The sequence below is a fragment of the Puma concolor genome, chromosome A2, assembly GCF_028749965.1.
Source record: "Puma concolor isolate L17-30 chromosome A2, mPumCon1.1.hap2, whole genome shotgun sequence".
NCBI classification, from domain to species: Eukaryota; Metazoa; Chordata; class Mammalia; order Carnivora; family Felidae; genus Puma; species Puma concolor.
The window spans coordinates 95,477,285-95,505,013 of record NC_141668.1 but is presented as its reverse complement, the minus strand read 5'-3'; the positions used below and the strand labels follow the sequence as shown (position 1 = coordinate 95,505,013).

Genomic DNA, 27,729 nt, shown 5'->3' with positions numbered 1-27,729 from the left:
CCAGGTGGCTAATTTTTTAATGAAAATAAACAACAGTATATTCTCGCCACGTATCAGACCTGACAAGCACTTTCAAAGGAAAGACTGCAGGAGAAATTTGAGCATGGATTTTCTTTTCAATTCTCAAATAAAATATAGACATTCATATAACATACCAGGATTGTTTTTTAGAAGTAGCAGCTTAATTTTACGAAGAGATGTCAGGAGCTGTGCAATTTTATAAGGTGGTTTTTTAAAAACGATCTTCGAATGCTTAACAAAACAAAGTTTATTTCCATTTCTCTGAGAACGAAAGACTGTCTTCAACCAAAAGAGAGTCAGTGCTGTTCTTGCTGACCTCTGTGTTCACATTAAAAAAGCTTAGTCCATTTTTGGCTCTTTGTCACAACATAGAGTAAGAGGTGTTACCAAACTAGTCCACACTTGGTTCATATTTGTATAAACTCTGACTTTGAGAATCAGAAGGTGGGAGCTTACATGAAAAAGACTGAGTCAGGTCAACATGAGTAACACACAGGCATCCTTGAAAGCCCCCACACACCCAAAGCCCAGATACTCCTTTATGAACGAACGGATTTTAATATAAATGTTACTCGGAGGTATTCCCAAAGAAAAGTCCAATGCTGACCGGTTTAGAAGCTCGTTCAGGCTCATAGCATGAAGGTGTATGTTCGACTGCAAATACCAGACTGAAACAAATTACGCTCACTTATTTCCTTGTAAGAAGAAGATGTTTGAAATTTTAAAGGATAGCCATTTTAAAAGAAAGACCGAAATGTCATTAATAAAAGGAAAGCCAAACAAAAACCCCAGCGAAGTACAGAACCTCGGAAGACAACAAACAAGAAAATTCCAGAGCCACGCTGGATATTAAAGAGAAGCCCATCTGCTGGAGAATGGCAGGTGTTACTGGGAGCTTTCTCCAGCTACCTCTGCCTTTGGATATTTTTTAAAAATTTATTAACCTGACAGCGGGAAACTTTACACAGATTGCCCCCTGACAGGATGCCAGCTTGGTATAAACACTTTGCTATCTTTTTCTTTAGCATAAGAAAACCAAGAAACATGTTAAGTAGAGCCAGGTGCAGATTTGGGCAGATGTGATTGCTCTTCGGCCGGTCTCGGGACCCGGGGAAGGGCCCGGATAATCGGGAGCAGCGCAGTAGCAGAACAGCACCCTTCACATCTACTTTCTTTTCAATGTGTGAATGTCTGATGTATTATTAATCCCCAAACATAAACCAGCCAGATCACCAACCAAAGAAAGAACCAGCCCTCTCACAAATTATTTGTTTACTGAGTAACAGCAAGCCAGGTCCCCTTGAAATCCTCACTTAAGTCTCATTTGTCAAGTGGGGGAAATTTTTATTTGGTCAATTCTTACAAGAATAATGCTAACTCTATGATTAAATCAGGTAATTGAGAAAGAAGGCAATCTACTTAAGGCTGAGCCTTGCGAGCCTGAATCTGGAATGCCCCTCTATTTATTAATTATGATATAAACTGGTCTGGGTGAACTACAAAAACACTGTAATGCCCTGTAACCTTTAAGTCAGAAATATCCAAGACACTGAAAAGACCAAAATGAGATCACTGGAAGGGGTGGATGTGCAGATTAATGCAATGTCTATTACTTCGTCTTATTTCCAATTCTACATAGGACCTTATGACAACAACAACAAAACAGGAGAATCATAGCCATCGAGATAAAAGAAAAATGTAAAACCGTATCAGCATTTTGGTTTGCTAATGTGTTAGCACAGAGAGCATCTTCAGACGTGGCAATATTGAACTTTCTTCTTTAAACAGATGTCTGACCTGAGCCCCCCAGGCACGGCAGAAACAGAAAAGGGAGCCACTGAGAGAGTCCCCACTGAATCTTATGTCACGTAGTGTGCACTGTCCTCCATTAAAGAGTCACTCAGAAATGAGCATAGCTCCACGAACAGATCTGGTTAAAAAGTTTGAACATCAGCGCTATGTTACATGGATTTATTTTTATTTCAAAACTTACACATTAACGCTACTTAAAGCAGATTTACTTATCCAGGCAGTATTACAGTGGTATTCTAGGGGGGAAAACCCACTAAGACTGAATTTATCCACACACACCCCGGAGTCTTTTTTAAGAAATGCTTAAGTGTGTAAGGTTTTCGTCAATGTTCAGAAATGTATCTCAATGTGCATTTTTCCCCTCAGTAGTCAGAGAACAGCCCATTAAGCCATACCTTGTCATGCACCTCATTTACTTACATAAATACAGATTTCTTTTGGTTTCTTTTCAGTAACTATTTTTGCATAGAATCTATTATCCAAGTCATTTAGTTGATTTAAAAATATACTCCCTTAATATTTCCCTAACAAAACACACTTTCTTCAGTGAAAAATAGGAAAAATCTTCCACGAGCAGAATACCAAAACTTTTAAAAAATATAGAAGCATGATGCATAGGTTAAATAAATCTATTTCTCCGGGGAATTTTCTTCATCGCCTCCCAGCTAAATCCTTCTGGGGCTTAAGCCCTATGTACTGATTACCGGCCCCAGCATATTTTATCAGAATATTATAAACGTCCCAGGCATTGGAACCTTGAGAGAGACATTTAAATAAAGTAATAAAGACAGTGATTCCGTAATGAAGGCTCCCACTTATACACAGGCAGCATACCACAAAGTACAGTCCCCATAATGCCCTACCAATGACCTCCACACTGACCTGCAGAGACCACTGTCTCAAGGGGTGACAGACAATTTAGTCCTTTATCCTTTTGTCATTGAAAACAACTCCAGTGCCATAAATTCTAATCAAGTCAAACTGGATGGCAATTTAAAAAAAAAAAAAATCTTATAATGCACGTTTCTTATGAGAAAGATAACAGAAAGGAAAGGAAAAGAAAACCCCTACAGATAGCACATTTTCTGGCAAGGAAGAATCACTCATCCAACTTTCAACCCTTTTCCAAAAGTTCACAGATAAATGACATTGAAAATACCCACGTTCACAAGTATCATTATATGCAATCTCTTTTAGACTAGAAAACCACAAGATCATAACAGAAAACCAACCATCGCTTTTTACCTCGGGTGCGATGTTTATAAATGGGTTTTTGTTTACATCTCAGCTCAAGGCTTTCGAGCTGTGGGCCCAGTTCATGTACAGTACGATAATACTGAACAGCAAGCCACAGACTAACCCGGCCACCCGAGGTAGTTGGGACTTTGAGGAAAGCAATCATGAGGTTTATCTTGAAACAATAAAAATACTTCCAGGAGGAACACTGTTAATAAATCATCTTTCAAATTTCAAATATATATGGGAGAAAATATTTAGGGCCTGTTTTATGTGGTCTCACTTTTTCAGCTGAGACTGCATGGCAAAACTTTAGTACAGATATTTTTCTAGGGGTATATATTACTTTTATCCTTTCCGTGGCCATCCTCCTGACCAAGTTGTTGATGCTACCATTTGAATTTTAGCATCCAATGTGACTGAATGTGGAACACTGAATTCTTGATGAGCATAACTAAAAATGAGGCACCACATTGACACAGTGCTATAAATGTCACTAGAGAAACACAGCAACCTCTTCCCTTTGAGATTGTTCGCCAAAGGCCGGTTTGGAGAATGGTTTCGAATATGTACATCACCAGTCACATATTAAATGCCTGGTCCCGCATGGCATCACTCATTTGATCTCGCAGCCGAAACACAGGGAGACACAGAGCCAGATTCTCTGATACGACCTCCTCATATCCAAGTCTGTTCTCCTCCATACAGTTTCCTTACAGCTCAGAGCTCAGCATAATACAGTCACGGACCGAAAAAGGAGACAGTTATCCTACCAGCTTTCCGAGAATAAATAATGCACCACTTAATGATATCACAGAGAACTACCTAACCACACGTTTCTCAATGAAATGCGGATTCATCTCTCCTAAGTGTACTTGAGTTTCCATAGCTGTTCAAGTTAAGCAAAATGTTATCTCTGATGTAATTACTTTATAAAACACAAGGGCCCTGTTCTGAACTTTCTACTGAAGCTGGCATATGGCTTCTGGGTTCTCCTTCTGGTATATTCTGAGCTGCACAGAGCACTGAAACATTCTGCACAGTATGTTTCCCTTTGGATGCTGTTAAGAGCAGAGGGTGCAATTTAAGAGAGGCATAAAAGACCCAATGGTTCCTGGAATTTCCTTTGTTTACCCATAGAGGGCATCAGTATTAGCCTTTCTCCTGCAGTTTTGGGCTGAAGGTGCCCATACTGTGAGAGAAACACACTTGCCCTGTGGACTGCTAATTTCAACAAGAAACAGAAGGGGGAACAACTCCAAAGGAATCCATCAGGACTGAAATTTCAGGTACAGGACACAACGGAGTTCTGCCTGTCTCCTGTTGTTGGGGAATGTCTCTCCACAAAAGTAAACAAATCAAGATGCACACGATTTGTCTTAATCTGCTCCTTTCATTACCGAAACACAGTTTTCAATAATGCAGTGTGTAGGCTATGACAATGATGGTTGGAGAGAGTGCATTAGAAAATCATTGTTGGGAGATAAATCTGGATGCTCTTAGTTTTTCAGGAAAAAATGTAACTCTTCATTGTCAAGGAATGAGTGCAATGAAAATTACGTATAAGAACCAAAACACTTGAGCGTATTCATGTCAAATAAGCTGATGGTCCATTAAATTATCACCCATTAGGTGTGGCCAAAGTTGCTAAAAATTCTGGGGGAGAATTCTTCTAGAAAGTTTTAGTCAGTTACATAAACTGGAATTTCTAAGGCTAAGTCCCAGTCGTATTAACAGGAGACAGCATAATGGACCCAATAGCTAAGGAAGCCCCGGAGAACATTGGGTGCTTCCTCCGATGGATGTCCTAGTCCCTCTGTCTTAGGCTGTCTCCCATTTTTTCCTCAAGTTTTCAAAATTGTTCATCTACTGGTTGCTTCTTCACTGAATTGGAAACTGGAAAATATTCTCATTGTGTTTTAAAAGCACTCCAGAGGCCAAATAAAATGAAGTGGATACACAAGGAATATCAGATATAAGATGCAGGTTTTGGTGGGTCCCCTCTCTCAAATTCAGAGGTGGAAAATGTGAACGTGAATATGGGCATACTCTAACACCTACTACAATTTCTGAACTAAACTACGATTCCTTAGTATTACCCATAAATACTCCACTTCACACGTGTCTTCAGTGAACTCAATTCGAATTTCTTTGGCCCTCCTGGGTTTTTTTTTTTTAAGCTTATTTCTCTGCATGTGCAAATTGGTAAGAAGTGACATAACAAATCTGCAACAATTTCCAACAGTGGAAAATCGAAATAAACATTGAGAAGCCATGTTAATTACTCCTCTATTAGTTGACTTGAAGGAAAAAGGAAACAAGTTGGGGTTCTAGGCGAAAGTCTACAAAAATGCATTTACTTTTTTCAAATACAGGCAAAGTTTAGGAACAAGTAATCCAGGATCCGCAGTCCTGTTGAATTCACAGCTGATTACTTTTCACAAGTCAAAGGTCTTGGGATTAGGATACTCAACATCAGAGAGGCAGAAGCATGCATGGCCTTGCTTTTCTGTAATTTATAATTTTATCTGACTTCTCTCACTAACACCCTGAAACGCAAGGAGTGTTCTAGGACATGATTCTCCCCACACACGTAAAAACTTGCTCTGCAACAAAATATTCCCTCACAGGGAAAATGCTAAAACCTTAATGCCGACGTATAGAAAACCCATATGCGTGGAACAGCTGCTTTTCCAGAACAGGGTAATATGACAGAATTTCTTGAAACTGGGATCTGTTAGCCTCGTAACTGTAAAACAGTATTTTACCAATAGAAAATCTGAAACAGAAAGTTTTTCTGCAACACCACTCTCATGTTTGACTGAGTGAGTGTTTCAAATCAGAGAAAAGATCCTCTGTTGAAGCTGGCCTCAAGTTGCCAAACTATCGAAGCTGCTTTCTTCCTGGAGGCTAAAAAAATTAAGCTTATTTTTTTTTTCAGCTGAATTAATGACTTTCTCAACAAAGCAGTCTGTGCCATAGTGTTGTTTTTCTTTGAAGTTCAGGCACACGACTATGTTTTTAAACTGAGCCCAAGCAGTGGTCTGCCTGATATATACATATATAATCAGATGTATATATCAGGTTAGTTTACACATGTATATAAACAGGTTAAGGTTTACATGCGCTTATCCAGTGTTATCAGCATGTAAGCACTTGAAAATAATTAAAAGCAAGCGTTTCAGGAGGAAGTGTTCTGAAAACCTAATGTCACTCTATCCCATAAAGTGCTCCTCCAGCACAGACATCTATCACCATCCATCACTCAGTCACGCGCCTCAACAACCCGCTCCCCTTTCTGATTAGAGATCACAGTTGCTTGAGTTGGCTTACAGAGTGTCATCTGTTTGAATGACAGATGTCTTTGCTGGAGTGGCACTCTGCTTGCTCTTGTTTTGTTTATGGAACAAAGATTCCTGAAAGGTCCTGGGCTGCCTCCACATTTAGGATGAGGCTATAAACATCTGGTCAAGGCAAGAGGCAGTAGGGGAGGGACGCACAGGACCTATTTTCCTTCCCCACTCACCTTTTAGAAGAAGAGATACTCATTCTAATTGTGATTACAAAATGTTAGATCTCCCAGCAATTCCCATGGCCACCTTTGTTTACCTGGCACAGAAAGGCTTGTATTGATATTTCTCAGTTCCCCCTTCCATCTTTTGACTACAGATAATAACTCTTTACTCTCCTTCCCCTTAACAAAAGGCTGCAAAGCAACCAGAAACCAAGTCGATATTTATTCAATAAATGTTAACCAATTCTCACAATGGAACCGATTTCCTGATTATTATTACCATCTTCTTCTTCTTCTTCTTCTTTTCCTTCTTCTTCTTCTTCTTTTTTTTTTTTTTTTTTTTTTTTAATAATTTCTAGCCCGGGGACTCTGGCAATATCAGATAAGCCCGAAGGAGCAGTGAGGAAGTTCCTTGCTGGGAAAAGTTTGCAGGACACCCTGCTAGCCGGCCGGAGTGGGCTCCCGGTGGCTTGGCCCCTCCAAGATGCCCAGCTCCTCTTTAGCACTTACAAGAAAATGGAATGAACAACAGGGAAAAGGTGGGGGGGGGGGTGTGGATCTCTCTTCTGGACAAGATGGTAGGGCTGAAATGAAATACCTAGACAGACTTACCGAAGAGCTTGCTGGGAGTGTCCTCACTGTCATTAGATTCCACAGGCGCAAGCAGGGGCTCATTCAGCTCGCTGTCTGAAGTAGCAGCCTTGTCCTCACCTCTCAACTCCGTGTTCATTTCACTCCGCACTGACAGCAAGGGCTTACTGACTTGTCCAGCTATCATTGGATCCTAGGATGGGGGAAAAGAGTGAAGGGGAGGAAAAAAAAGTGGCAGCTTTAGTGTGCGTGTCCTCTCTCCCTCTCCCTCTCTCCTCTCTCTCTCTCTTCCACACACACACTCTCCCTCTCTCCTCTCTCTCTTATCTCTGGCTGCTCCCGCTGTTATTGCTGGCTGCAGTCAAGTGAAGAGCTATTACAGATCCGAGGAGTTCTCCATTACTCCCCACCCTATTAAAGCTCAACTAGCATGTGAGAGATTCAGGAAGCTTCGGAGGGAAGAAGGGAAAAAAAACTTCTTTGAAAGCCACCTAAACCAACACAGCTTTAATTGTGGGATGTGCTTTTTGTGCGAATGTTTTTACACCTTGTTCCGTCTTTAATGCAGTAAGAAAAAAGAAAATGCTGGGTTTGTACTTCAGCAACACACTAAAAAGGAAGAAGCACCCTATGGAGGAACCACGGGCTATTTTAAGAAGCACTCTCCCTGGGGGAGAAGCAATTAAACCCTATCCCCAGAGCAGAGAAAAGAGATAGGGAGAAAAGAGTCCTCAAAATGCTTTCAATGGAATAAAAGAGATTTCTCATGTAAATTGCATCAGTACCCTCAGAAGTTGACTTCCCTGGTCCCAGATTTGGGCGTGAAGCTGACCCCAAAGCAAATGAACATTTTAAAGCAAACAATACACAGCAAAATCGATTTTTAAAAAATTGGTTTAAAAAAATTTTTTAAAGAAATTGGAAAAAAATACTTACAAACTGTGTTCAATACTTCCGATACCTAGAGCATCATACGCCCAGAGCATTAAAGAAAAAGGAAACAAAAATCACCTCCGAAAAAGACAAACTTCCCCCCACCCCCAATAATTTAAATCTGCTTAATCTTCAGCTCATTAGGAAGGCGTCTTAGGATCAGAAGTATTTTCCAAGGATAGCCTGCTATTCCATTTGCAAACTAAGATGCATGATATTGTTTTGGCACAAACGTCGGGTGCACAAGGAAAAGAAAAGCAGGAAGTGCCCTTTTTGCGTTATCTGGGAGGTATTTATTGCCAAGTTCATGCCTAAATGGTTCCTGAGCAGGAAACAGGTGACCAGCACGGGAGCTGGTGGGGCGGCATGCTCTCTTGTCCCATCGTTACATTGGTTGCCGTATGCCTGTGGTGATTTTTTTTTTTAATGTATTCATGCCTGAAAAGTGAATTTGATATGACACATGATAATCTATGAAAATGTTAATCAATACAAATAGTTTAAGCTGTCATCAAATGCACTTCTTTAGTCAATACTCATACCACTGAAAACAATGTCACTGTCACCAGGGCTTAATGTGCACAGCACTTAAATATTGGACTCTGTGCATCAATGCACTTCTTCTTCAAATACTGTAGGTAAACACATTTTCTCCCTATTTAAGGCTGAAGCACTCAGCACGCATTTAGCTGAGCCGAATCCTCCCTTTTGAATACCTTGATAGGTCCACTGGAGGGCAAAATTAATACTTAATTGAATCTCACAGTCATCAAAATAATCAATACTTTTTTATTATTTATTCTTTACAGTCTGTTGACTGTTTCAAACCTCTGAGGGAATGGTGGAAAGGATTCATGGCTTCGAAACACTGTCATTTAACAAGGTAATTTTCAGTGGGGCATTAGGGGTTGTGAAACATATAATAAAACAAAAATGGTGGCTTATAATAGGAAGAAAGAAAAGAATTATATTTCTGCCATCTAACAAAACAGGATAAATAAAAAAGCAAGTGCGGAGAGAGAGAGAGAGAGAGAGCTGGAAAGGAGGGGGACCAGGGAGAGAAAGACTGGCTTTTGAAGGGTTTTATCATATCAAGAGCAGAGCCGAGCTTTCATAATGCTGACATTTCTCATCCTGACAATCCTAAACAAGTGGAAAGGATGAGATCGTAGATATCATCTTTCATCACATTCCCCAGCTTAAGAACCAACATGACAGCTCCTCTCCCCTTTACACTGTTAATTACTAAATAAAATACTACTCTCTGTCAGCATCAGATTATTGCAGATAGCAACCACAAACATTTCTCCATTGTTTCCCCCCTCTGAATCGGTGATACCTACCTTGAACTCTTTAGAAAATAAATTAGGCTTGTCTCACCATATTGTAAATATTTGAAATATAATCAATGTCATCAATGTGGTCGATTCACAGTATTGTCAGCCTAAATTTGCTGGTGATAGATTAGCATTTCATTGACTGCCTTTGGTCACCGAGATTTGGAGCGCTTGACTTTCGGGGACGGGGGGGGGGGGGGGGGGGGAGGCAGGCACAGGGGGAAAGTGGATGCAAAATTCTCCTATGTCCCCCAAGTTTCCTTCCTATGCATCTAAGAAAAGGTGCATTTGGATTCTTCTGATTCAGTGAATGGGGCCCAGAGGATAGGGATGGGAGCCCTCCTTCACCTTATGCTTTTGTAAGTGTCCTCCTCATATGCAGCAAAGAGCCCAGATTTAAATTCTAGTACGTTTTTGCTTTCTAAAATGTTGCATACTCAATCTCTCTAATCTAGAGGAAGGGTTGTGACCTGTGCCTTTCAAAGGCACACCCTATCTCTGAGGGCGCACTGTTCATTTGAATGTTTTTTTAAGGTAGTGTTCATGGTAAAGTTATGTTTAGAATGGCATTTAAAACCCTCATGAGAAGCTAAATGTGGTTATTCACATATCAGGGGTATCTGGATAGTCTTACCAAAAAAAAAAAAAAAAAAAAGAAAAAGAATATTCTGTTCTTGTTTTACTTGTGAATGGTCAAACTGAATCCTGAGCACAGAGGGTAGCCGAAATGCAACTGCTAAGTTCAAGAGCACTTAAATCTTTAAGATGTTCAGGTCGGCCTATGTGTGCGAAGCATGTGCTGGCAGATGGTATACATTCACTGACCATTAGCTCCTCTTCCTTAAATGACTTTTATGTACCTCATCCAGGGCTAGGTTCCCAAGTAGTGCCTCTCAGTGACTCGAGCTTAGAAAATTCAGGAGCCTGCCATTCAGGTACTCATTTGATTTTTTTATCTTACAAAACACTTTACGTTTTCCAAGATGCAGCTGTAGCCCAGATATATATATGTGCACGACATGGTTAAACAGCAAACCCCCAGTGAGGCAGAGAGCAGACAGCTTTTAATCACAGCTGCAGCCACTGGGGGGTCCATTTGAAAATGTGTCACAAGCAGTAACCACTGAGTACAGTCATAAGTGATGAGGGAGTGCCTCTTTCAAGCAGCTCTCTGCTTGGAAGTCATTCTCCCCTGCCAAAAGGGATGGCAGTCTGTAAAAATCCTTTCTGCCAGAGTGAAGAAAGGATTTTCCAACAAGCGCCAACACAGACGCTCGCGGGAATGTAAGAAAGCCGCATCTTCAACCTGCACAAGGATCCCTGCAGCAGCACCCAGGAACGGAAATAGCTAATGCTGGCAAAAAATAGAAGGGGTGAAGACTTCTCGCTTAAAAATCTGCAGTTGTCACAACCACAGTCGAAGGAGTTGGGACTTCCCTGAAACTCTTTTATCAGCCCCAACAGAAGAAACATGACTGGGTCAATATGGAAGAGTGGTGAGTAGATTCAAGAATAGGACATGGCATGTGTCAGCATGTGCCAATACATGCTGACTCACAAGGGTCACCAGAGACCTCAGAGCCAGACGCTGAGAGGAGAAGAAGCAGGAGAGAGGTAGGTTCCATTCACAAAACGTGAAGAAAAAATTTCACCACATCCTACAATGAAAGGGCTGCAATTAACACCAGAACCACCCAGCAATTCTTTAAATCTCATTCGGGCATTGTTAAAGAACAAAATTAGGTCCCGTGTATCGAATGAAGAGAGCCATTTCAGATGTATGTAATGTCACCCAAACCGTGCAAGGTATTAGTCCCCAATTTGAGGGATAAAGGCCTGAGGCTCAGAGAAGCTACATAACTTGTCCCAAAGCCACACAGCTAATAAAGTAAAGGTGTATTTTGAACTTCAGCAGATTCGTCTCCAAAGCACAGCACCCTTTTATACTGTACTGGATGAAAAACGAAGGCTTATAAATTTAGCAACTCATGGGTTTTCCCAGAACTTGAATTATGGACCCTGAAGGGTGTTAAAACCTTGGGCAACTGTTCCCAGAGCATATTGTGTGTAGTATCTTTCTCCCTGCAGACTCTAGGAACAAAACACTTCTCTGTCCAACACTGCTCGTGGTTCCACAATCAATGGGGCGACACAGTGTAGTAGACAGGACATCAGATAGCATCAAATATCCAGGTTTGCGTTCAGGTTCATTGTCTATGTAAACTTAGCGAATCATGTGACCACCACCACCCTCAATTTCCTTATCTAGGAAATGAAAAGGTTGGAATAAAACAGTACTTTATCCAAAGTGCAGTCCACAGAATGCTTGCCCCAAGGATATTCTACATAACAGAGTTTTGCAATCCTACCCACATGGAAAACTCAACAGAAGAGTCTACCAGGAAAGAAACCGATTCAGCTCTGCTTAACCTCGCTTTCCCTGAACCATCTGGCCATTAAAGAAGACATGGTGTGTGTATATATATATATATAATGGAATACAACTTGGCAATCAAAAAGAATGAAATCCTGCCATTTGCGACAACATGGATGCAACTAGAGTGTATTATGCTAAGCGAAATAAATCAGTCAAAGACAAATATCATATGATTTCACTCATATGTGGAATTTAAGAAACAAAACAGATGAACATAAGGGAAGGGAAGGAAAAATAAGATAAAAACAGAGAGGGAGGCAAAGCCTAAGAGACTCTTAAATACAAAGAACGAACTGAGTGTTGCTGGAGGGGAGGTGGGTGTGGGGGATGGGCTAAATGGGTGATGGGCATTAAGGAGGACACTCGTTGGGATGAGTGGGTGTTGTATGTAAGTGATGAATCTCTGGATTCTACTCCTGGAACTAATACTACACTGTATGTTAACTAACTTGAATTTAAATAAATAAATTAAAAAAAAATCATCTGGCCAAGGAAGGACTTTTCCTTGTAATCTCTCTCTATTGTATTATCCAATGGATCTGGCGCTTCCTAAAACTCATTTAAAAATTTTTTTAATGTTTATTTATTTTTGAGAGAGACAGAGAGACAGAGCGTGGGGGTGGGGGGAGGGTCAGAGAGAGAGAGAGGGAGACACAGAATCCAAAGCAGGCTCTAGGCTCCAAGCTGTCAGCACAGAGCCCAGCATGGGGCTCAAATCCCCAAACCAGGAGATCATGACCTGAGCCGAAGTCTGACGCTTAACTGACCACCCAGGCGCCCCACGAAACTCATTTTAGAATGTACCCACTTAGATCACAGCTAATGTAAATTAGAGCTCTAATTGTCAACCATGCTGCAATTATAAGCCAGAAGGCTTCAGCAAGTACACATCTGCCCCATGCTTTCCAGATTCGAATAGCTTTTTCCTAATATTCCTTACAGTTTATTTCTACATGGTCACATACAACTTAGCACATACTAACCATATATATTATCATCAGATACTAATTCCTGGTGTCCTTTAATATAATTTTTAAATAAAGATGTCCCCATATATTTCTGCTGTAAACCCTTTATTGGAAGAGCAAATAGAGGGCACCGTATGAGGAAAGAGAATTCAGCTTGAGCTTTCACTGGGCTGTCATCAATAATCCCTGATAAACAAAGAGATAATTCAGCTAAAGGCCTGCAATAATTTAACCAACAGAGTTTTTGTAAGCATAATCATCCTCATTTTATAGTCAGAGAAACTAAAGATAGCGAGATGATTAACTCAGCAAAGCATCCGTGTCCAGTGGCAGCCACGCGGTGGAAATACCCGCGCCCATCTAAACCGAGCTTGAACTGGGCCCAGCATATTTTTATGTACATACAAACTAACTATGAAACAGGCAATCTGAAAGCTTTGAGGAAAATGTAAATAAGACAGGCAGGCTTCAAAAATCCAGGGAAACAATTCATTTGTTTGCAAAGTGCCAGCGTATGGCAAAGTAATACTCAACAGATCTATTTCTAGAATTCAACAGAAAAATGATATCCATTATAAAGGAAAATAATGTATCACCCCCCCCACACACACACATTTCAATTTAGGAAAAAGGTCGATGCAAATTACCTACAGCCAATTTAAGATGCAAAGACAACATCATATTTCATATTTAATTTCTCCCGCTGAGAAGAGGTAAAATCAAAATCACAGATAATTAAGATGATAAAACTAGACTTTCATGGGTTTGGGGAAAGAAAACTTCAAGTGTGAATTTTGTTACCTTAGTCATGAAGTTAAACAACTTTATCTATTTTTTTTTTTTTACCAATTACCAAATATTACTAAGTCTGTTGGTTCTCATTATGATATTTAATGTACTGAAGAAACTTTCCCTCAAAAGTTACAAGGAATTTCTATTTTCTTACCATTCATTATTTCCTAGTTCTCTCAATAAGTTTTAAAAAGACATTCTTTTTGACTTTTGGAAATAAGACCACAGTTTATAATTTTTTTCTATTGATGTAAGTATATATATTTATTGTGAAAACTTTGAAAATTAATGAAGATTAAAACACTAAAAATACCGTAAATTCACCCACCACTGCTTATTTAATTTTAAAGTTTGTTTGTTTGTTTGTTTGTTTGTTTGTTTTGAGAGAGAGAGGAAGAGAGAGCAGGGGAGGGGCAGAGAGAGAGACCGAGAGAGAGAATCCCAAGCAGGCTCTGCACTGTCAGCACAGAGCCTGACATGGGGCTTGATCTCATGAACCGTGAGATTATGACCCAAGTCGAAACCAAGAGTCAGAAGCCTTAACAGACTGAGCCACCCAGGCACCCCAGTAATTTTAAATGTCACCTCCTAAACTGCAAATAAAAATTGTTTTGAGAAAAGCAGAAAAACCCACGTTTTTTAGCAAATACTCAAGAGATGAAATTTACATTATAAGGAACTTAATTACAAAGCTTGAACGTATATACCCTTGTTCATTTCACAATAGACTTTCACAGCAAAATGTTGATACCAAGCTGGATTTCCTTCCTCAACCCAATATTCCAACTGTGTTGTTTTGTTTTGATTTTTAGATTCAAGTTAGTTAACATACAGCGTAATGGTTTCAGGAGTAGAACCCAGTGATTCATCACTTACATATGACACCCAGTGCTCATCCCAATAGGCCCTCCTCAATGGCTGTCACCCATTTAGCCCATCCCCCCACCCACCACCCCTCCATCAATCCTCAGTTTGTTCTCTACACTTAAGAGTCTCTTATGGTTTGCCCCTCTCTCTGTTTTTATCTTATTTTATTTTTCCTTCCCTTCTCCTATGTTCATATGTTTTGTTTCTTAAATTCCACATATGAGTGAAATCATATGATATTTGTCTTTCTCTGAATGACTCATTTCACTTAGCATAGTACATTCTAGTTCCATCCATGTTGTTGCAAATGGCAAGGTTTCATTCTTTTTGATGGTTGAGTAATATTCCATTGTATGTGTACACCACATCTTCTTTATCCATTCATCAGTCAATGGAAATTTGGGCTCTTTCCATAGTTTGGCTATTGTTGATAGCACTGGTATAAACATTGGGGTCCATGACCACAGATGAATCACTCTCTCTCCCACCTTGGTTTCCATACCAACATAGCTCTATATTTCTCAAGGGGGATACTGTGAGACTTGAGTGAGAAGACACACAGATAATATATATGAGTATGTTTAGAAAGATAGAAAGTATTACACAGAGAGACCATCTTCCACCATACTACTACCCACATTGAGGCATCCAATTGGCCATGGGTCCAGTTGGAACAGAAGTAGATACTGTCATGGATGCTGTGGTGTGCCGCCCAGATCCCCTCTTACCACTAACACGCTCGTTTCCCACCTGCCAGGGATGTTGGCTGAGATGACTTGCAGCTGAGTTCTCCCCCAGGACTTGCCTTTGCCTGAAGGCGGCTGCCTCTCCAAGCTCTCCTCAGGGGTCAGTCTTGATTTTGCTAATTGGCCTGCAAAGCCTAAAATATTTACTCTCTGCCTCCTTACAGAAAAGGTTTTCTGACCCCTGAGCTCAATCTTAGATTCAGTCAGTTGCCTTAATCAACATTCATACTTCAGGGTTACCATTTCCTCAGAAAGACCCTACCTCAGGCTTGGGTACCACCCACTGTTCAGCTACCTCCATTCACGGTCTACCACAACCCTCACCCAGCATTTTGCTAATTAGTATAATTTATATTAATTTGAGTGAGATAAATAACTTGTTGACCAGTATTAATGGAGGCTAGAAATGAGTTTCGTTTGGTTAGTCATATTCGAGATATATGTACTGGCTAAAATAGTTTAGAGGCATTTCCCTCCCTTGAGTGCAACCAAAAGATATTAAGAATCTAGCAAGTCCCTGTGGCCTATGGCTTGATCCCTAAACTGTCCATGTCCAGTCCTTGGGTCAAAGAGTTCTAGTTGCATGATGCTGACTGTGGGAGAAACAGATCTGGCTTCTAAAATCTTGCCATATCTGCCTTAACAGAACTTCTGTACAAGGTATTCTAGGTTCACCTAAAATGATAGAGAATTATGACTTTATTAAGCTTTCAGATAGGTTGAATAAATGATTTGGGGATTATTTGCTAATAAAAGTGTGCTCAATAAATACCTGTATGGATGGCACCTCTTGGCCTCAGAGCTTGTTTTCATTGTAACCAGGTAGCAAGTCTCTGGGAATGTAACAAGACTTCACCCATCTCTAACCATTACTGACTACCATTATCTACCAGAAAGGACACAACAGTTGTGTGTAAAAAATGTAATCTAGGCCACTTGCAACACAACCCACCATACTGGATGTTGACCCACAATTAGATGAATGTTGTCTTGGGAGTAGACCAGTCATTATAGAGTGAAATAGGGTCCCCTCTAGAGAAGATGCTCTGGAAAGTTACACTATTTGCTTCCCCCACCAATCCCCAAAATTTTATCCAGGAGTTATTTAGTTAAGGTGAATGCTCACAATCATGTTTAAATGAAAAAAATAGGACTGCAGAATATCTGATTTGCCTTGATGTCAGAAAATGGTATTTCATTTAAATGTACATGTGGGCTTAGTTTAAGAGTCTGTCTTTTGCTTGAACCTCAGACAAGCAACCTCCTTCTTCCCAGTCAGTCACCACCGAGGGTCCCTATTTCTCCCCCAGCCCCACCATGAGGGCCACATCTTCTTAATTATGCTTATGCTGGCTTAACTATGCTTATATATGCTTGTTGACAAGCATTAAGTATCAACACATTTATTGATGATTCCAATTAAAGATTAAAGCATGAGACACAGATGTATCTAAACACAAGCAAAAAAGCAAACAACACAGCTCATCAGTACAAATCTGTATGTTGGAATAACAATGTAATAATCAATCAAATGGGAGTCTGCAAGTTCTGGACTTCTACAAAGCATCTAGTGTGCAGTTAGACACACATCTAGACCATCACCTTGAACTTCTATAGCTCTTTTGCCCCCAAGAAGTTTTAATGACTGTGTGGATGATGCTTCATGTATTCTTATCTGGGAAAAAAAGGGAGACACTGCTATTTGACAACCTAATAGCACCATCAATTCAATTTCTGCTGCCTTCATGAAAAAGCATCAATAAAAGTTCAATTCAGGCTCATCTAGATCTGGTCTTTTGATAATGGGGTTATGCAGTGGTATTGACATGGCATACATATACCCTATATCCATAGATTCCTCATGATCTGTTGGCTCCAAATAGGCATCAGGATTTAATTAGAATACAACTCAAATTAAAGTGAACTTGCATTTAGTGGTTTGAAGGTACAAAGAGAGAACAACCAATCTCTGTCTTAAAAATGCTTCCTTTCTGGAGGTACTTAATACATACAATCTCAATATTTGCAAACTTTTGCAAAAGTGGATGACATAGTCAGTTCACAGAATGGAAAGACTTTGCCTCTAGTTTTCAGAATTTTGAAACCGAGCACTGAACTGAGGGTTTTAGGGAGGTGCCTCCAGGATCCCCAAGGGAGACAAGGAAGGATCAAAGTGTCCACTCCAAGCTTTTAGCCACCATATTGGTGGCTCATCCATTTAACATGGAGTTTTCAATATACTTGGGGACAGGGTTTCACAGTTCTGTCCGTATTACTTATTTGCGATGTATCACAGATGCAATAAACTCATGACAGTTTTCCGTTGGTTAATCACTTACTTCTCCAAAATACTTAAGCCTTCGCCTCTCCAGCTGAGATGCTTGAATTTTTTGGTAGGCAAACATGTCTCAGAATTCTGGCTCTTGGGTCTGATACAAAATAAGCTCTCAAAAAATGTGTCTGGGTTGATTGATTGATTGATTGATCAATGATTGATTGGTTGTGAGGACGGCCGGAAGGAAGGAAGGGAAGGTGAAGACAAGGACTGTCTTTGGTTGATAGTTTTAATGTTTAAAAATACATTTAATCCTGTCTGAAACTGCACAATATGAAACTGAGTCCTCACCTGTCTGTCTTCCCTAACACTGCATACCCATATACACTGACTTGCATTCCGCTTCCAGAGATGTGACTTTGGCTTTGTGCGCTTGTGTTACTTTTTTTTACCATGGGATAAAATGGAAGAATTTAATATCAACACTGAAGAGGAAAAGGAGAGTGTTGTTTTTCCCCCAGACTCGGTTGAACCTGAGAAAAGATACCACTGGCTGGGGAGATAACATCAGCGCTGGAGCTTGTGGGCGTGGCCCCAGATGAGCCCAAGACCCGCCCACCCGGAGCCTAAGCCTCCAAGCTCTGTCCATACCCTTTGTTCAGCCAGGAAGAATCTCAGGCTCGCTAAGGGGAGCCCAACACTGCTCCTACACAATTAGCTCTCCTGTCATTCAGGGGCAGTATCAGCAAACACGCACAGCATATTAGAAATATGATTTTATTACCAGTGTTCTAATTCTATCCTTTTTCTCAGAGGCAAATATTCATTTAAATGAATAATACATTAAATATGTGGAGACATCTAATTCTATTGTTCCATCCCGAATGGCAAAGGACATCTAGCTGGGGAGAAAAACTTTTTGTTCAGAAAATATCCAGTCCCCTATAGTTTCAAATTTCCATAAACAAATAGAAAAATCCATTCTGCCCCCTGCTGACAGACTAACATTCCTAAAAATCCAGTTTTGAAGCTGACGGTCTTAATCACGGTACCTTCCGAGTTGGGTCAAAACCCAGCTGCTTAACATGCCAGACGCTCCCGGTTCAGCCTGGGTACAGTCTTCCTCTGTCCCTGGCATGTGGACAGGCACTGTGCAGCCACAGAATGTGCCATTCACACACTTCTACGAGGATGATTTTTCTGGCAGGTGGCGATAAAATATCGGGTGACCCTCGGGTCTACCTTGCACAGACGCCCTCCCCTTGGCCCACAGCAACAGTAGTGGTCAGCCTCACGGGGACCTAGCAAGACCCCAGGCCAGCACTGCCAGGGCGGGAACATGGGCACTGGGGCAAAGAGCCTGTGCTTGCACCTGGCGTCACTTCCAATGCACTGAAGAACCTTGGGCAAAGGACTTACCACATCTCTCTGCACCTCAATTTCCCTGAGAGGAAATGGGAGTAAAAATGCATACCTCATGAGATGGGTTTGCATATAAATAAGTAATTCACAAATAGTACTTAGAATAGGTCCCACTGCATCGTGATAATAGGAGATGTATATATACCGATCTCTGTCTGCAGCTGTCCTGTGAAGGATGAGTGTGTGCGCATTTTATTGTGGAGAAGCATCTTAGCTTCATCAGATTTTTCAAAGGGATTCATGATCCACCCCCCCCCCCCCCCCAAATCAGTAAGTAACCACTGCTGAGAAGTGGGGGCCTGCTCCTGTATCCAGCCACTCCAAATATTAGGGCAGTGCTTGGCACATAATAAGCCCTCACTAAATATTCATCGATTTTATTTAAAATACAAAACCAAGGGGCGCATGGGTGGCGCAGTCGGTTAAGCGTCCGACTTCAGCCAGGTCACGATCTCGCGGTCCGTGAGTTCGAGCCCCGCGTCGGGCTCTGGGCTGATGGCTCAGAGCCTGGAGCCTGTTTCTGATTCTGTGTCTCCCTCTCTCTCTGCCCCTCCCCCGTTCATGCTCTGTCTCTCTCTGTCCCAAAAATAAATAAACGTTGAAAAAAAAATTTAAAATACAAAACCAAGAATCAATACCTATAAATGATGGAAGAAAGGTCAAGAAACAGATTTTGAAAACTAAATCACTTTGACATCTTTTGAGAAGGAATTTATAAATCCTAAGCCCTTGTTATTTTAAGAAAGGAGTGTTGGTCAGCTCCCCGTAAATTCTGCAGAACTGGATCCTTGAATTAAAAGTCCCTGGCTTTTAATTTTTCAAGGTTCATGTAGCTTTTAGTCTCTGAAGGAACCATTCTAGTTCTGTTCAAAAGGCCAATGCTTAATTGATTTCACTGATATGTGTTTTCCTTTTCTTTCCTCTCAGTCTGCAGCAGCAAGAGCCGGACACTAACGCCGTGGGTCGGGTCAGGACGGTGCTTCCTCCGGCAGCTCTCTTGGCCAACACCAGCTCCTCCGGAGTTCCCGCATTTTCCGCCTTGGGTCTGCACAGGGGCTCCGGCTAGCACAGCTGCTCCCTTTCCCTCCCTCTCCTGTAATCCACTCGCCTTTAATATTCCAAGGGTGACCCTTGACTGTCCTTTGAATGCGGCTCCAATTCAAAAGGCTTCTGAGCTTTTAAAAGGAGCCACGATAACGTAATTCCAAGGAGATGGGTGGGGGTGGGGAGGGAGGAACCATGTGATTGGAAAGATTAGCTAAATTTTCTCATTCCTGGGGATTTGGGCTCTTAAAAATACATGAACTGGAAGGTTGGTTTTTAGGGGTTCTCCCCACACCGTCAGCTATCTTATTAACCACTATTAAACATATTTAATAAAAAGAGACTTAATTATTTATTTAAATCTCCAGTCTTTGAAATCAAGGGCTGGCTTTTATTCACATTTATTTATGTCCTCTGTAGTTTGCATGACTAGGGGGATGGCTCTGAATCAGGGTCTACTTAGACAAACCTGATGCAGTTCAAGAAATATTTTATTGACAGTTCACCATGTACAAAGTGGTGTGCTGGGGACCATGGGGAATGTAGGGATCAAGAAACATTTGCTACCATCAAAAACCCCACCATCTAGTAGACATCAGGCAAGGGAAGAGAGTAACGGTATTCAGCATCTTCTATGAGCCTAGGATACTTTCTTTCACAGACCTAACATTTTCCTAGCATCCTTAGGCTCCCTTTCTGCAAAGTGCTGATGTACACGCAGCACGTGGACCACGCATGCGCACCCACAAACGCAACACCCTTGCCTTGAAGCACTGTTTTACCATCATTAGGATACCAGTGAGCAAACACTTTGCTCCACCCAGGGAGTTTTCACTGGGCTTGTCAAGCCTTAATTCCTTATTTTAGGGATTTTTAAAATCTGCTACTGAGGACTCACACAAGAAAACAAGGAATCCACACAGCCAACAGCAGGGGTCACTGACAATGAGGGGCTATAGCAATGGAGCAGGTGAGAATCTGAGTTACTACTGTTTGTCACGGTATATTTTTAAAGAATTGCTTCCCTAATATCCTCAAGCACCTACAGTAACAAGAATAGGTAATATGTTGTCAAAAGGAAAATGGACCTGTTTTAACAAATCACTAAGGCACACTCATGAAGTATATATATATATATATATATATATATATATATATATATATAATAGATGTGCTACAGTCTTTATAAACAACTGGCTCTTTTCAGTGGGTTTGGAAGCCATCATTTTTCCCGATTCTTACCCCTCTACCATTAATTTGCTTAGACAAATGCTTTATAGAACAAAAATAGACCATTTCGGTGCAATGCTGGGTGAATTATCCCCAAACTGACTGGTAAGTGGGTCCCACTCCAATGACATTCATGTACCAGGCCCCCAGCAGGCTCACTCGTCCATGGCTGGAGTGCAGCCTTATCACACAGCCAACTTTCACTTTGCTCCACTGACCTTCCCTATTCTGTACTTTCCATGTGCCCACGCCTTTGGCCTTTAAGTGTTCTGTTTCCTGCACAAAACAAATGAGAAATGGACTGTTGCTGGCTTCCTCACTGACTTCAGCTACGGGGCGCCCCATGTCCCTACTTTTCTCGTTGGGCCCCGCTGGGAACCCTGCAGGATCTGTGCTCTGCCTCCAAGCTTTGCCCTTGGCTTTGGGATCCTGAGGGGGCCGCCTGCGGGCGCGCATTTCCTTAGTACGTCAAACAAAAACTCTAATCAAACCTGCGGAGTACGCCATTAAAAAAAATCAGCGAGAAATCATCTTTAAGGTTAAAAACAGGCAGAAAAGTGAATTCAAATTAGCACCGAAATAAACGGGAAACCGATTCCCAAGATTGTTTTCAATACAAACATAGAGTCAATTACAATCAATTTTTAAAAATCGAGTAAGTTTTGTTAAATCCAGTGGAAAACAGTTTGATTTGCTGTTGCGTGAGGATTCGTGGAGAATTTTTTCTCCCCATTTCACTTTGATATTGGGAGTGTTTTTAAATGCTAATTAGTCATTTATTCCACAAATATGTATCGAGTGAGTACTGCGAGCCAGGCCACCCACTCTTCAAGGCTATGGGAACACATCACTGAACAAGACAGATCAAACGCAGGCCCTTCTCGCAACTGCAATGATCCTGGGAGTCGGACAACTGCCAAATACAAGTCAAATACAGAGTTGAAGAAATACCATGATGCTGCGGAGTGACAAGTGCTGTGAAGAGAGACAAAGCGGGGTCAAATGTGCAGAGGAGTGTGGGTGTGTAACTTTCATAAGATGATCAGAGAGGCTGCACAGATAAGGGAACCCTTGGGCAGAGGCCACCATGAGTGAGGGGAGGTCATGTGAACATCATAAGGGGATGTTGAGAAAATGGCCCTGGCCTGGGAGCCAGCTGAGTGGCCTCCAGGGACCAGGAGGTCAAGGTGGCTGAGGGGAGGTGAGTGGACATGGTTGGAGGTGAGACCAGAGAAGTGGGTGCCAGAGAAGTGGCCAAGGGCGAGATCAGGTGGGGTCTTCTGGGCCGTTGCAGGGACTTGGGATTTAGTTCCAAGCACAAGGGGAAACCATTTGAGGATTTTGAGCAAGATATGACGGAGTATGACTCACCACTTAAGAGGCTGCCTTGTGGGGGAAGTAGGAGTGAAGCATGGAGGGAAAGGCCTTGTGGTTTGCATACAAGATCAAAAAAAACAATAGCTTCATTGAGATACCATTGATATTTTAAAAACTGCACATATTCAGTGTATACAATTTGGTGACTTTGAACATATATATACACGTGTGAAACCATCACCACATTGCAGGTAATAAACACATCTACCATCTCCGAAAGTTTCCCTTGTCCTCCCTTTTTCTGATAAAGTTTTAATTAAAAATAAGGGATTGCAGAAGGTGTACTGTATAAAAGGCATTATGTCTATGGATCCAGAAAAAAATTTCAGTAACTCAACTCTTATGAAAACTCAAATGTAAGCCACATTTTTTTTTCACTATCTTATCGCAACAGCCTTCATATCAACTTAATTTCTTTGGAGAAATTAATCAAATGAACCATTTCTCAGCTTTATCTGCTTTTGTAGAACATGCACGGGCTGTTTCCTCACTCACCTGTCAGGCCTAACTGGCTTATTACCAAAGACCCCTGGGCAGATGCAGCTGGGTAAGAAAGGGGGGGGGGGCTTCCTGCTTTTCAAGCCTCCACTTCTGTCTACGCCAACTCTCTGTTGCCATTTATTCTGGATGGGCCATGTGGCTGAGGTTCTGTGTGATTAAGGGTAAATGCTTGGTCCCACCTCCACAACTTCCAACTGTGATTATCAGGGCCTGGGGCATCAGAACCACCTGGGCCAGGTGGGGTTAGATTCCTGGACCCTTCCTCAAACCTGCCCAATCAGAATTGCAGAGGGCGGGGCTCAGAATCCTACTTTTAACAAGATACTCAGGAAATGCTTTCAAACATTGAAATGTGAGAACTCCCACCTTTTAGGCATACTCTAAGGAAAGGGTTACCAAGCTTCCCCAACGTTTCAGAACGATGCACATCCTAGGACAACCCAGATTTATAATAACTTTGACATAAAAGAAAACCTTTCATAAACTCCTCTTATTCCTCTGAGTCACAATTTGGGGTCTTGAATGGTTTATTTCATATTCTCAATATTTCAGATTTTATCTTTTATCCTTTCAAAATTGTCGCTCATTTTGACAGTCATATTGTATTTTAAGCTCTATTTTTTCACTATCTACCTTGAATTTTACTTTACAATTATGTAACTCACTTTCATTTTTGAAATTATACATATGCATGCATATATATATGTATATATATATATGCACACACTCGTATAGTATATCTGTATACAATCTTTGTAATCTGTGTTCATGTTTTTAGATCCACATTGCATATACAAGTTAGTGTCCTGCTTCTATAACATAACTCACTTTTTCATTCAATGAATATTTATCGAAGACCTAATATGTGCTACAGCTAGTACATGGTGAGACAGCTGGGCACCTTATTCGCCCTCACAGATGTTATTATTATATAGTAACCGCGTTCTCAAATTCAACATTATCCAAAGTTGTGATCTCAATAATATTTATTCTGATGGATGTGCCATGATTTATTTCTTTTCTTTTTTTTTTTTTTAATGTTTATTTATTTTTGAGAGAGAGAGAGACAGAGCGTGAGTGGGGGAGGGGCAGAGAGAGGGAGACACAGAATTGGACTAGGCTCCAGGCTCTGAGCTGTCAGCACAGAGCCCGATGCGGGGCTCGAACCACGAACCATGAGAACATGACTTGAGCTGAAGTCGGCCTAAGCTGAAGTAGGATGCCTAACCGACTGAGCCACCCAGATGCCCCTATTTAATTCTTTTCTAACTGCAGAACATTCTGGGTTGTGGTTTTGAAGTTGGGTGAATACACACCAGGAGATGTGCAAGACAATGCACAATGCAGTAGGGTGCAGGAAGAAAGCATTAGAATTTCTTTCTTTCTTTCTTTTTTTTTTTTTTTTTGAGAAAGAAAGAGAGGGTGCAAGTGAGAGAGGGGCAGAGAAGGGGGAGAGAGAGAGAGAAAGGGAGAGAGAGAGAAACAGGGCTCACGTTCACCCAAAGCAGATCTCGAGCTCAACTGATATAGAACTCAAACTCATGAACTGTGAGACCTGAACCAAATTCAAATGCATAATGACTGAGCCACCCAGGTGGTAGAATTTCTATTTTTATTTCAAACTTTTCAATTCCATTTGGGGTATGTTTTTTAGTGGTAAAAATGAATGTACAAAAACCAATAAGTAAATAAACGTACATATATTAAGAGTACATGGTAAAAATTATTTTCCTCAGTAAAGCTGGGTTATCACAAAACCTTGGAGTCCCTTGATTTAAGATGTGTCCATTTATTCACACAAAAATAAAATTTTGACAGTTTTAAATATATTCTCAGGAGTGAAATTATAGGTAAAAGAGTATGGACCATTGCCAAATTGCTTTCAAGGTCAGTTGGTGGAAAATTTATGCTCCCAGTGTATGAGGAAGCTTCTCTTTCATATTACATATATATTTTTTAATTTTTTCTGACTTATTAGATAGAAACTGGCATTTTACTAATGTTTTAATTTGCATCTCATTAGCAAGGTTAAATTTCTCAAGTTTATTAGCTAATTAAGTTTCTTCTTTCATAAATCACCATCCTTTGCTGGTCTGAGTATTTCCCTCATTGAACTTTCTATGGGTATATAGAAGTATAAGAAAGAACAGCTGAAACTTATTTTGCTCTAAGTATATACTTTATTTCTAGCCTTCTCAACAAACAATAACATTATTATGCTGGTGTTTGTCACTGATAATGAAATTGAGATGAACAAAGGTAAATAACATGTTATTTTGGCAGTCTTCTTGATTCCAAGCTGCAAGAACTCCAAATATTTTTTCTACAATTTGTTATTTCTCTGTGATTTTTTATTAACATTGATTTTCTAAGAAATATGTAAAAAATTTGTATTCAGTCATATTTATCAATTTTCTTTCCTTCACGTCTTATACTATTGCTTTTATGATGAGAAATCATCCACGAGAAGGCATAAACATTCACCAATATTTTTTATTTTCTATGATTTTTAGCCTCAATGTAATTCTAGAATCTATCTGGAGTTTATGTGGCTATATGGCATTAACTGAAAATGTTACAGTTTCCCAAATAGTCAATTTTTAGAGCACAATTAATTGAATAATCATTTGCACAGTTCTAACAGAATCTAATGGAAAGTTCTAATGGAATCTCAGTTCTGGTTTTGTACGATATATATGTGTGACCATACAGAATGCCATATGTATATGTTAAGTATATAAATACATACTGTATGTAATATATACATTTTAGAAATTAGATTAACATATATTAATATGTGTATTATATATTACATAATATATATATTCGAGCAAAATCCTTTGTACTCTATTCCAATTTTTAAAAAATTTCATAAATATTCTCAGCTGTTTATTTTCCAGATGAAATTTAGAACCATTGTTGTCAACTTCTAAAATTAAAGAGAGAAATAAATATCTTTATAATATTCAGTGCCACCATCAAGAAATGGTCCTTTTCTTCATTTATTTAAATTTTCTTTTCTTATTGGTCACATGTGGGGTTTGTCTCATATTTATTATAGACATTTTTATTTTAAAATTTCCAAATATTTTGCTTTGTTCTTGTTTTGAATAAAATCAATTCCTCTCTCTATAATGAAGTTATATACATGGTTATTGCTCTTATATAGAAAAGCTATTGTGTCCTCAGGTGATTCTATTCTATTTTTATCACTTTGTATTTCTTGTCTTGAGTTCTACTTTTTGTTTGTTTAAATTTTAATAATAAACATTTGCTTTTTCTTTGCTTTTATCATTTTTATAGTATTTTATTTTAGTTGTGCTTCTTGTCACTAAGATATCTGGATTTGCAGTTTGTATCTTTTCCTTTAAAGATTTTAATTTTTTTTTTAAGTAATCTCTGCACCCAACATGGGGCTTGAACTTAAAACTCCCAAGATCAAGAGCCATACACTCCACCAACTGCGCTACCCAAGCACCCCTGCAGTTGTATCTTATGGAGAAATTTAAAACATTTATATTCATTGTCATAATCAGTAGATTTGGCCTTAAATAAGTTACCTCAGTGTTTGTTTTCAGTTATTTATAGTTTTATTATTCTTTTCATTTCTTCAGTTACTCTGCCTCTTTTTTTGTTTGTTTGTTTTGTCCAGTTTTTGTTTGATTCGTGTGTGTTTGTATTGATCTTTGCTAGAAATTTAGAAGTTTTATAGCCTGCTTTTAGTTCCTTAAGTTGTTACTACTATTTAAAAAAAAAAATATATATATATATATATAATACCTTATATATATATGCATATATATATATATATATATATTAGGTTTTAGTGTGTAACTATCATAGTTGAGAATATAATGATATCAAAAAAGCATCCCATCTCTGTAAGATTTTTTTTTTTTTTAATTTTTTTTTTTCAACGTTTATTTATTTTTGGGATAGAGAGAGACAGAGCATGAACGGGGGAGGGGCAGAGAGAGAGGGAGACACAGAATCGGAAACAGGCTCCAGGCTCTGAGCCATCAGCCCAGAGCCCGACGCGGGGCTCGAACTCACAGACCGCGAGATCGTGACCTGGCTGAAGTCGGACGCTTAACCGACTGCGCCACCCAGGCGCCCCTGTAAGATTTTTTTTTAAAGTAATGGCTTCATACAGCTGTATACAACCATTCCTCAAGTCTTTAACTTAGCATTTTTTCAAATTTACTATTATAAAGTGTTTTATATTCTATAATCTTTTCCTTCAATATTATCTTGTCTTTCTATTCAATTTCTTAACTATTAAATATAATTATTTTGTCCACTCTGTATCAACTGGATTTCAAGTTCTATAGCAGCTCGTTAACTCCCCTTTTGACTCATCTTTCATTTGCCTTTTAGTGATTTTTTATTTTTTTATTCCTTATTTTATGTATTTATTTATTTTGCCTTTTAATAATTTCTGAAAGAAGATTATGCATGGGATATATTGTCCAAGTTCTTGTTTATCTGGTAATGTCTTTCCGTGGCCTTTGCACATTGAAGATATCTGAGTAAATCTCTTATATTGCTACTCAACGCTCTACAGAGAGTATTCAAATGTCCGCTGGAATTTGTTTCTAATGGGAATGTTTGAGACTAACCTGGTTT

The 27,729-nt window shown here is 39.9% G+C and overlaps 1 protein-coding gene across 3 annotated transcripts in view; it reads right to left on the bottom strand.

The window, feature by feature from the left end:
- POU6F2 (POU class 6 homeobox 2) overlaps positions 1-27,729 on the bottom strand; it is a 494,159-nt gene that overhangs the window by 376,900 nt on the left and 89,530 nt on the right. For all 3 annotated transcript variants that reach the window (XM_086697003.1, XM_086697004.1, XM_086697002.1), the window contains exon 2: positions 7,196-7,367. In XM_086697003.1, the coding sequence (XP_086553129.1) occupies positions 7,196-7,367 (172 nt within the window). The remainder of the gene's footprint in view (positions 1-7,195; positions 7,368-27,729) is intronic.